This window comes from Ruditapes philippinarum, unplaced genomic scaffold (assembly GCF_026571515.1).
Source record: "Ruditapes philippinarum isolate M1 unplaced genomic scaffold, ASM2657151v2 ctg392_1_1_1_1, whole genome shotgun sequence".
Taxonomy (NCBI): Eukaryota; Metazoa; Mollusca; class Bivalvia; order Venerida; family Veneridae; genus Ruditapes; species Ruditapes philippinarum.
The window spans coordinates 198,211-210,775 of record NW_026856686.1 but is presented as its reverse complement, the minus strand read 5'-3'; the positions used below and the strand labels follow the sequence as shown (position 1 = coordinate 210,775).

General features: G+C 33.7%; 1 protein-coding gene across 2 annotated transcripts in view; it reads right to left on the bottom strand.

Moving 5' to 3' along the window:
- Positions 1-4,609: 4,609 nt before the first annotated feature.
- Positions 4,610-12,565, bottom strand: part of LOC132747343 (AT-rich interactive domain-containing protein 2-like) — a 35,911-nt gene continuing 27,955 nt past the window's right edge. For both annotated transcript variants that reach the window (XM_060736691.1, XM_060736690.1), the window contains exons 17-20: positions 11,516-11,651; positions 10,816-10,989; positions 9,928-10,019; positions 4,610-9,430 (exon numbers count right to left, since the gene is read on the bottom strand). In XM_060736691.1, the coding sequence (XP_060592674.1) occupies positions 9,325-9,430; positions 9,928-10,019; positions 10,816-10,989; positions 11,516-11,651 (508 nt within the window). In that variant the 3' untranslated portion in view covers positions 4,610-9,324. The remainder of the gene's footprint in view (positions 9,431-9,927; positions 10,020-10,815; positions 10,990-11,515; positions 11,652-12,565) is intronic.

The window sequence follows — 12,565 nt, the reverse complement described above, 5'->3', positions numbered from 1 at the left end:
TCTCGGCATCTCTTAGTTCATGTACGGGATAATGACCATGTTAAGAAAATGATTATAGCACTTTCATGAAAATACCAATATATATTTCACACCTTTTAAAATCATACCAATTAACTGTTTGCATTTGAACCTCGTGATGTTCCTATATAAATCATTCGATCCTTTGTCAATTTAGCATCGAACCGTCCGGTCAGCTTAATGGGTAGAGCGTTGGGCTGTGAATCGGGCCCTGATGGTACAGATCACGAAATCCTTTGTACGATCATGAAAATGACCATTTTTGACCAATTTCATTAAAATCATACCTGAACTGTCGCTCCATTAGAGTAACGGAGCCAAAGCGATGATCTGATTATAATGAGACTGATTTTTGACGAGGGTTTCTGTAGTATAAACAAAAGTTTTCCGACGAACACCGTGACAGTTATCACGAGAACTCCTGACAAGTTATCATAAGAACTCCATCCCTCGTGTAACAGTTCTTCCCCCGTGAAAATGAGCATTGTAAAAGTACCTAATGGCAATCTATTACTGATGTACACGTAGAATTCTCTTCAAAATGGAGATGCATTAGAGGTGTACTACCTTAATTTTATTTTACTCAATAGTTCGTTATAAAAATAAGAATATTTTAAATAAAGCGCATCCATGATAAAACACCGAACGTGATAAATACTTTTTTATACACTATATTCATAGCTGAATTATGCATCTTAACATTTTTTAAGATTTTTAATTGTACATACCCGGACACTATTCTACCATATCATCAGTGATCACATGTGTCGCCTGATGATAGCCAATTAAACAGTTGTATTGAGGGGTGGTTGACCAGTATTTTCCATATTTGTCGCATGTAGCTACTGTAGTAGCAGGAGACAGATAAATCATTAACATACCAAAACGCTTTTTATTCAAGGGCTATAACCCAGCCAAAAATCATTAAACTGCAAACCCCCTTAATTATTTGCAAGTACTTGAGTTATCTATCAATCCTGTAAAGTTTCACTCAAATTGCATTGGCAGTAAAAAGGTAAAAAAGTCTAGACAAAATTTAAAAAAAATAAAATAAAGTGCAATAACTCTGACAAAAATCATTGAACTGGAAATGATATGCGCATCTAGACTTGGTACTGATCATTCTTGTAAAGTTTGGATGAAACCAGTAGTCTTTGAACGGCAGTCCGGATAAGTTTTGTGACGGACGCATAGACAGACAAACGACGGAGAAGTGATCCCTTTAACTCGCCGCTACTTTGTAGCAGGCGACACAATTGATAGGAAATAATGGTTAAAAACTATACATAAATACATATCAATAACTATAAACTTTGACAAATTTACCGAGCTAGAATGTGGTATTATCTTTTATCAAATTACATAATCTCAAACGTCACTTGCCGGGTGTGACACAATAATTATTTTATGCATACATTTTTGTACTTTGTGCAACTCTTCGTAGATGCCTAATAGTCGGAAAACACATTACTAGTACTAGGTTTTCTTATGTATACATTTTTTTTGCAAGTCTATAGTGAAAACATATCTTTCTAGAACGACCAAGTGGTTGAAATTATGTTATCGAACTATTAATAACAAAATGGCCATGAGGACCCTAGATCGCTCACCTGAAATCCATTGCCAGAGGTCACAATTCTTTAACACAGTTCTAAGCAAGTAATAAGATCACAATGTGTGTGTTATTTTTGTTCAGAAGTGCATCATTTAAGAAGTATTTGTTGAGGTCGGCTAGAAAATGCTACATTGTAGTTGTCCATACGATTTAAATGCGTTTCCTTGGAGTGTCTATCGAGAGTGGGTAAAATTTGACCCTAGTGACACTTAGTCATATCACAAGGGTTAAATATGACCATACTTAAATAACTCGTTGCGGACCCCACGGTTATGCTACATGCCAATTATCTGGGCTTTGGGTATTGTACTTTTGGATGAAAAGATTTATAGGGAATGTTGACTGTGTAAGTATAATGTAAACTAAATGAACCCAAGGTGTGTGGGGTTTTGGGGCATATTTTACATGTCTTTTGAAGATGTTCACAAGGCAATAATACACATCAAAAGCTTTCGCGTTGATGCCTCACAAAAGATTAATGTATTTTTCCATGTAAGTATATATAGAAATTGCAAACAATGCGACGCCCTTGCAGGGCAAATTCACTACTGAGTAGGCAATTCTATAAACCGTATCTTAGCTCTGGATCACATGAAGTTTTGAATTATTTTCCTATATAAATCTATATTAACTTAATGACCGCCAGGACAAGTCCAATTTTGTTTCCAGGGGTATGAATTATGCAACTTTTGGTAATGTTAAATATCAAAGCTCTTTACATTTTTCAGGACAGTTTTTTAACAAAGTGTCCCACAGATTGGGGGGCACTTCTGACACTATGAGTACGATTGGTATGACCTAGCATTGCATGAGGGGCATATTTTAATTAGTGGCAACGGCAATACGTTTTTATAAGTAAGCCATTCCTGTGAAGTGAAAAATGATTAGCATAGTCCTTCAAAATATTCACTATGGACCTCTACACTTTTCCAGCCTCAGAATTCATTAAAAAAGCATTTTTGAACTGTTCTTTGGGTATATTGTTTATACACTGGTAGAGAGCGCTTCCGACGGCATTACAGGTTTCGTACCGGAGACCGCGTAGGCAGGATTTGATGGATGGATTTAACTAAAAGTCACAAGGAGAGACTTGTCAGGACTATAAGCGGCATGGAGCCAAACCTCAATTCTCTGCTCCTCTAAATAAGTTTGAGCCAAGGCTTACCGGTGCGTAGGTGCATTATTATGGAGCAATTTGATCATGCACACCCCGGACCTTGGGTTCTTTGTAATGTAGTGATAAAAAACAGCAGTGAAAACGGTATAATGTTCCAGAGACACTAGCCCTCTTAGGCACAGCGGCACGGGTCACTGTTAAAATTAGAGAGTACATAACTCTTTTAACGCTCCTGCTACGTCAATCGCAGTTTTCAACTAACCATATTTTGTTACTGAGTTATTGTCGCCTTTTGTCGGGCTCAAAAATATAAAGCTACGTTTCATCCCCTGTGACAATTTCTATCAGGCGTTTTTGAACCTGGTCAATAAAGCCGAGGCTTTTTCAACTCGCTCCTTTTTCTGGTTAACTTTAACCTTTCTTTCAAGAGGGAAAACACATACAAAAAATATGACGCATTAAGGCCATATATGTCACTTATCTTCTCCGCTATATATCAACTATGGCTTTGACAGTGCTGAACAATGTCTTTTTCAGAGGTAGCAGAAATTGGCAGTCCATGGGATCATCCTTTACATTAGTTAAACTAACCTTCTTTAAACACCGTTAGACATTAACAACCACCTTACGATATGGAAGGACATTTTATCCATAATCTGAATTAATATTCGTTTTTATTTCTGACGTGCATTTTTACCAACAACCCACGAATTTTGCAATACTAGTAAGCTATTTACTCCTCTCTCAAATGACAATGCAACTCTTTCATGTTTACAACCAGTTTACAAAACCAAATGTTTTAAATGACCTGATTAAACTGTATTGCACGTGCAAATCGTGCGGAAAAACTGTTCGTTAGAAAAATTAATAATCTTTCCAATGATATATTGTACATGTACTTTCACGTGCAAATCATGGTTAAAATTAGGTGTTGCCACTAATTAAAACTAGAACTGTGTACAAAGGACACGGATGCCCCCACTGACAACATATATATGGTATATAGTGAAAAAATCAACAAAGGGCCATAATTCTGTTTATTTTGGTCGCAGCAAAAATTCCTTCCTTTACTACCATCTACACATTAAGGTTGTTCATCCCTGGAAGTTTAAGCAAAATCTGCCATCCGGTTTAAGACGAGTTGCGTTCACAAGATTTCGGTACGTACGGACGGACAGACGTACGGACAAGTGCAACGCTATATGCTCCCCACTTTGTGGAGGCATAAAAATGCCCCTCTTAAAGTCTCATAACGGATGATTTAAGATGTATTTGCCTATGGAATATTATACCGGAATAAAGAAAGTGATACCTAGTATGTGGGCAAATTTGGGATATGATTTATATACCCTAGGTGATGCACTCCATATATATTTAGGCTGCGGGCATTGTAGTTTCTGCCGAGTGTGGAGCGTGTTTAGGACATGTTGTTGAACAATTACCGTGCTATAATCTTCAATGCACGAATGAGCAAGCTGATCTTGGTCTGCACTGGTTGCATGGATAACAACGAATCAAACACTGAACACAGACGGTCACTGATACATTGCCATCACAATAGCTCACCACGAAGGAAAGATGAGCTTAAAATAAACGATTGTGGTTTTTATAGAACTTGATGTCGTATTCATTACATTAGACGGAAATAATTGTCATCAGATTTCGATAAAAGATTTAAACACTGAAAAACTCTTCTATCCATGTTTCCTCTCCCATAAACCCCTGCTGATAGTAATCCCTTTGACCTAAACCACATCTTGGCGTACACTCAAAATAAGCCCAGGGTAGGTAGTTGGTACCCATTAATTTGGGCGTTCCAATCACCAACATTTTGTATAGTCAGCAAAAAACAACAAATATTTGTGTTTTCATGTAAATGCAATGATTGGTTTATTTTTCTAAATTTAGAAACATTTTTGTCATCATAACATCTATTCTACAAGAAATAAAACAATGAAATATGGTATGACATCTTGATAAATCATATCTTAAGTAAACACAGACAATATTTGAGAGAACATGACATTACTTCTGATACACATAAACAATTAATGCATTCATATTCACCAACAAGCACTCAATTTTATTTCTCCACATTCTCAAAACATTCTACCATTTTTGAACTGTAGACAGCTTTCTGACAACAGGAGAGGAAAAAAAGGAATTTACAAAATGTACAAAGGCCCCGACTTGTTAAAATCTATATTTAGGTAATAAAAAAATTGCACATTTATTTCAAGCAATATACAAAGCAAACTTGTGTAATTTGTGTTTATACGATTTTAAAATGTAAATAATGTATTTTCTCCTCTGTAATCCAGAAATTTCACCCAGTGAATAACATTTCATTCGTCCATTATATACTTCATTGTCAGCACTATAAACAATATCCCATCATGCATTGCTACATATAACAACATATATATATTTTTTTCTTTTCTGTATTGCACCGTCCTCAATACTAAATTCATATCATTTTTTTTACTAACACTTTAATATAAAAATATAGAAAATAATAAGCTCATGAAATTTCTGACAAAAAGAAAAGAAAAGAGTAAGGATATTTGGTTTTGATTATGAAATGATCTTGCGAATTTCATTTATTCAATATTTACCAACAAATCTGTGAAACAGTTATCAATGTTGCAATTCCCGCCTAGTTCCTCAAAAATTAAATATTTAACCTTTAACCTGCTTAATTATTAATCTTTACATGGACACGTCCGGCGTCCATTTCTGTAACTGCCCAGAGTATTTTTTTTTTGATAATAAATTATAGATAGGAAAATTAAAAGCTGGCCGCATGTGCAGGCTGGCCTTGCTATAATGTTGGCAATAGCTCATCATCATTTTTTGGTTTCAGCAACATAGATATAAGCTCATTGATCATTCATCACATGTATTTCAAAAAATTGCATCTTCAGTATTTATAAATTTATGTATTGACTAACTCATACTTTATCAGACTTTTAGTTTATTATAATCATCGTGGATTTCCAAACATTAACTGGTTATATTGGTATATAGAAATCCAATTATTTATCAAAAATATCTTCTCTTTTTGCTTTGAAATATATTTCCATTTTAATATATCATCTTTAAAAAAAAAAAAAAAAGTTCTTTTTTCCCCTCAAAATTTGCCTAATTAAAACTTAAGATGTGTGACATAATATCTGCGAAAATTCTATGAATAATAATATTTAATCATTTCTTCAGTTTCGTTATAAAAATCATTAGAGAAACTGCTCAAGTTTATTTCAGAAAAGTTTAAATTTCATCTGATGGCCATTCTTTATGCAAGAATCATTTAATTCCTCACAATACACACTCCAGCAACTATAATATAAAAATCAGGACATTTTGTTTTGTATTCTTCACTCGCAAGATAATAATAAATAAGACAAAATATACATATTTGACAACTCTACAACACTATATGTATAAAATGTACACAAAAATTTACATTTACACAAAATATTTTGAACACTTTGGGCATTACAGTATAAAGCATCATTTATAAGTTCTCTGATTAATTAAGAGTGGGTATTTGCTTAGAGTAGATATGAAATATATCTCACTGAAAAGTGTGAAAATTATGATATTCTCAGCGTGTACAGGGAAATATTTTCCATATCAGTGTGAAAAAAAAACACTCACAGATTTCTATTCTATGCTATTTGATGAAAAAACATCGAGTTAACTAAAGAAAAAGATACTATTCTAGAACCTAATGCAATCAACAAGGGAGATAATTGCACCTATAATTTTCATTACTGGTCCAAACAGTTACCCACAGTTCTCTCCCTTTGAACACTGCTGAAAACCAGCATGAAGTCTATTTAAAATGCCACTTTTTCTATAGCAAATATAAATAATAACATATAGCAAACAATTCATTACTTTTTGTCTAATTCAATAAAATATGGATTGTTTTCTTCAGACATTTTAGAATTTCATTAAAATTAAAGAAATATTTTATCATACTGTTAAATATCCATAGTAATTTATGATACACTTCCACGTGACTTGTGAGGGAGAACTATACAATAGAAAATAGAAATTATGAAATTCTTAAATTTTCTAAGCCAATTTCATTATTTTTGTAGGGTATTATGTAGTTCAACAATTGTGCAAAAAAAAAAATAAATAATTAACAAAGTAGGGAAGATAAACTAAACAACAGAGATACAATTCTCATATATAAAAAAATCTGTACATAATAATGGTTTTGAGTAGCTTTTGTGTAAAATACCTTCACGGTGCTGCATTTTTGTAATGAACTTGTCCAGCTATGAATTTGGAACAGACCAATTGATATTTAAGGGAATTCAGAATGAAGATCACAATAATTTGGCTACCAACAGTGTAAGGCCTGGTCAAACGGCTTGGAGGGCTATCAACTTCAGTTCCCGCAGGTTGAGGGTTGACCTGCCTTGCTGTAATAATGACACCAGCATATGACATCTGTTTATGACCTAACATGTACCTTGGTCAGAACTGACCTAATGGTATACTGTTGGTCACTCAATTTTAAAATCATTCAATCCCTAATCCTGGAGGCAGATCCAAAAACAAGAAAAGTGAGCAGACAAAGTCCATTAGTTATCTTCAGCAGGATTTGGGTTTAGAAAATATTAAAACTTTACCACGCTAAATATCTTAAAATGGACTTGTCCATCATTCAATCTGGACAAAGCCATTAATCATTTTTAGGTAAAATTTCAAAATAAGTTCTGACTGAATAGCAAACAGTGCAGACAACGATCAGACAACTTGGAAATGCTGGCAGTGCAGGCAGATAAAATACTTAAGTTGCTGCCAGCAGACAAAGGGTTAAACAATATCAATAGTAACTAATAGTTTCAGAAAGTATAATACAGGAAATGGAAACCAGCTTCCCGGCATGATGTACCATTCATAAATATTCACCTGAGCTTAGAACTACACCTATCTTATCCAGCGGAAATATAGACAAGCTGACTGCTGTACTAAGAATTAGTAGTGCCTACCATGATAAAAATACAACATCTGTCATCAAGTCTTGCCCTTTTTTGCGGTAGATAAAAATAAAGCACCTCTGAATTTCAGCACATGTTTTAACTTAAAAAGTAAAAAAAAAAAAAAAAAAAATGAAAAAAAAAATACCACAACCAAATTACCAGATAATACCTCGATATTTGATTTGAAATCTTACTTTCATAATGCACAATTCATCTTACTGAATTCTATGGCATCAAACTTTGATACCAAATTCAGGAGTAAATCAGGTAACATTATAATCTTTGAGTCAATATTCACAAAGCACATATAGTCTACCACTTCATTTTCTTGAAAATAATACTTTTAAAGTATGGGACAAAAATAAACTTTTCCACCTGTCTTAGAGTAGTCTGTCAGTAAACATTGATAATACCTTTACAAAAATCTCTGCATTTTGTTTAATATCTTTAAACACAGAATGGAACTTATATACCTATAAACCACTTGTCTATCAAATACCTCTCAACAATTCTGAAACTAAATAATTCAAGAGAAAATGTTAAATGATAAAAGACCTGTCCTCCTAACCTTATAAGTTTGTAGACCTGACATTTAACTCTTTTAGAGATTTAGTGGCAACTACTTCTACAAGTTGCCATTTGAGCCGCGTCATGACAAAACCAACATAATGGGTTTGCGACCAGCATGGATCAAGACCAGCCTGCGCATCTGCGCAGTCTGATCAGGATCCATGCTGTTCGCTTACCAACTCTATTACAAGTAGAGAAACTGATAGCGAACAGCATGGATCCTGATCAGACTGCACGGATGTGCAGGCTGGTCTGGATCCATGCTGGTCGTAAACGCACTTTGTTGGTTTTGTCGTGACGCGGCTCATTTCTTTAAGACTGGTATCTCTATAAGCTACAATACAGTCACACTTGTTAAACAGTAGGACTTCTAACTTCCCAAATCTATCATATCCACTACAATGAATCTCACAATTTCTCCACAAATAATTGCAGAGTTTCATATCAACATATTTTGCCCGTTAATAATAAATTGCTTTTATCATCAATTATGTTAATCTTATGAATTGAAATCTCAAACTTAAATACAAATAATGTACATGCTTGTACATAATCAACTGAGGTATTTTAAGGAGATTAAAAAATTTAAAGCGTAAACCATATTTCTTTTTGACACAGCTCTTTTAAATTTTTCATTTTAACAGAATGTAGTTTCTCGACTTATTACAGATTCACAAGTTAAGAATGGCTTTGTAAGTTTAAAACAACGAGAGAACCAAGTTTGACTGACTTCTCAACACCACTGGTCCACAGGGATTATAACATTACAGGGACAAACATAACAACAGATAAGTGTTCACATAACATCAGTTACACTTAAGTTCTTCTACTGGTTGTTTAGTCTGCACCTTTATAAGCTGTTACTCTAGTTTTTCATTGTCCAAAAATAGGTTATTTGGACTGGTTGTGGTCACTTTCTGGCAGAATCCCGGACTGGTACACAGTCTGATGCTGAGATTATCGTACGTTCATTGGTTACAGTCTTATTTAGAGACAAGAATAGGTCACTGGTCTTTGACGATCTCGTGAAGGCATTTGGCAAGAGCTGTTGACGATTCTACGGCACTCATACAAGTATAGCTGATCACTCGCTCATGTTTCTTTAGTAAACTGTAACAAAAAATTAAAATATTCTTAAATACTGAATGTTATAAATATGATCATATCATTCTTAAAGTCTAATGAAACATTATTTCATTCTGTTGTGGAAGTATTGAAGAAAAGGAATTAAAAGTCAAATTTTGTAATTTTATTACAGTTACAAAAGTATCTTATGTACCTTACTGCAGAAATTGTAACACCTGTTATACTGACATATTAATACTCTAGAAATGTGTTCATAAGATATGGATACCCCCCTCATTCCACTGTTTATTCCACTGTTTTGTCAGTCCACGAATAAGGGCTATTCTGTATCACCCCAATTGGGGGCATTACAAACCAATGCTTTTCAAAACATACAATAAAATTTCATTTTATTAATAAGATCTAACCAATACTATTATCTTTGATTAAAGTACTGCATCATCTTTAGAAAGTAGCTTATTTTAAATCAGTTTTGAAGCAAGACTACCTAGTATCACTGTCAATATTAACGAAATGCCTACCTTCTGCCAGCAGCGGAGTATTTAGCCAGGTTACGTAGGATAAGAGCTGAGGTGAGACGTATATGTTTGGTGACTGGCCCTTCTCTTCCTTCCTGTAATACAATAACATATATCATAGCTTTAATTCTTTTTCCATGAATGAATTTAACAAAAAATATACTACATAAATTTAATATAATTCAGTCACAAGATCCACTTGACAAGCTGTCTATTATCATTATGGGCATGTACAATTTTCATTTACTTTTAAAACTTACATTTTTCAATCAAAATAAACCTCACATTTGAAAGATTATTACAGAATGAAATACATATTCTTGACGTATTAACTGCTCTAAATTGACCTTTTCATCTGTTACAAAGTCAAAAGACAGTAAATATTGATAAACATAACATTTTAAATGTTAGACTTGCGAATGATGGTCCTGATGTGCTCATGGCACCAACCAATACAGAATCAAGCCAGCCTAAACATCCATAAAGTAACATCAGGCTCTATACTATGACTGGTTAAATATATCAAAAATTTAATCATTTTCGTTTATACAAATTAATTTTAGTTTGATTGTGTTGGAAGCTATTAGCTTATTGAAACACTCTTGAATCCGTTCCTGGAACCAACCACTACTAAACAATGAATGTAAAGTTTCTTGCTCAAGGAAACAACAGCTTGCCCCTGACAGGGTTTGAACATATGGGCTCAGCAATCCTTAGATTACTAGTCTGACGTGTTGACCACTTGGCCACATTGCCATTTTGAATCCTTACAATCAACAGTTCTAAATTCAAGGAAGGAGAAGCCCATGTACACATATCTATCATAGTTGTTAATCATGTTGTAAAAACTTAATACAATTAATACCAGCTGGAAGAATTCACAAAACTTACCAAGAACTCTGGATATGGTGGTTTAGGTAGGAATCTCTTAATGGCCTGATTAGCTGCATCGTTAGGATAAACCATTGCTGGAATGGTGGGGGCGGCTATCTTCTGACCAGTCTGGAATGACTGTAATCTGCGCTGAGCAGCCACCCGAAGAGAACTTTCTGAACAATGATGGTCCTATAGTAAACATACAAAATTCTTAATTCAAACTTGTTCAAAACAAGTGAAAATGGTAGTATTAGAAATTAAGGGAAAAACAATTTTTACTGTCAACTATCACCCTAAGTATTATATGAAGTTTTTAAATTTCATAATTTGTCTATAGTTTATAACTGAGCTAAAGATTAGAACTGAATAGAACCAAATTATGGTTTACTTAAGTCAAAATTATTCCTTTTAAATTACTGAAAACAGTTAACAGAGTTTACTTGTATAATAAACATGCAGCCATCAACTGTTTAAAGCCTTGAATGACAGACAGTCAATCTGTTCATTCGTCAAATTACAATATTTAAGTATGTAGGAATGCAATACAATTCTGTACAGTTGCAACCCCTTAGTTGAAAAGGTTACACATCAGCCAATCCATACGCAAAGATCACAAAGCATTTCAACAAAACATTAAATCACTCCATTGTTGTGGCCTAAAATCAGACAATCTGGTGAAAGTGTAGTTTTTAAGAACAAATAAACAGAAACATACCTGTACATGAGTAAAGAGAGACCATCTTTTCCTGACTAATGATTCACAACCTTCCCATTTACACAACCCATCATACTCCGTCTTCAGATGGGTACTACACACATGATAAAATACACTACGAGCATTGTCAAAGCACCTGAATAAGACACAACAAATTATGACAATGTTTTGTATATAGTACAAAAACTATACAAAATTATGGTATTTTCAATTCCATGCTAATGATACTGTCTAAATACATGAAATGGTTTGTTTAACCCATTAACCAGCTGAATTTCTTGAATCGTCTTGTCCAGTTTCCATTCTGGTCAACCAATAATATAAGATCCTGATCATCATGTACAGAAGTGTAGGCTGGTCTGGTTTTATACTGGTGGCAAGGGCTTTTAACTTTCAGCAGGTTAATGGTTAAAAGGAGAGAAACAAACAGATTCATATATAAACCATTTTTTCATCAAATTCTATGTACTTATTAATGATGGTTTAAACTATTTTTTTAACTTATTTTCAAATAAAAGTGTCATTGCTGACAGCATAACCACTCTGCAAGCATAACGTGTTCATGAAGTATGCATTGAACCAACAAGCCCTAGAGTTTTTAAAAGCATATTCATCAACATTTTGGCAACAGATGTAAATCCATCAACTATAAGAACTACATGCAAATAAAACTTTATGCTTGGCCAAGATATAAATACATTTTTCATAATGCTATCACTTAAAAATAATAAAATTCACAAGTATTTACATAATTGATCAATATCAATATTGCCAAATTCATGAACATCAAAAATGTATTTTGATATTTGCAGATAAAAATGCAATATTGGATTTTGAAAACAAAAAAACCTTACATGTTACAACAATATAAAATAATCATTTTTGAATACATGTTTACCAAGTTGTTTCGGTTTTAAGTGGCACAGGTTAAGCACCCAAGTAAAACCACTGACTTTTCGAACTTCAGCTGAATACCTTTCTCATATACTCACCTTAGTGCAATACTCCTATTAAATTTAGGACTTAACCCAATACTGCACTAAGGTTACA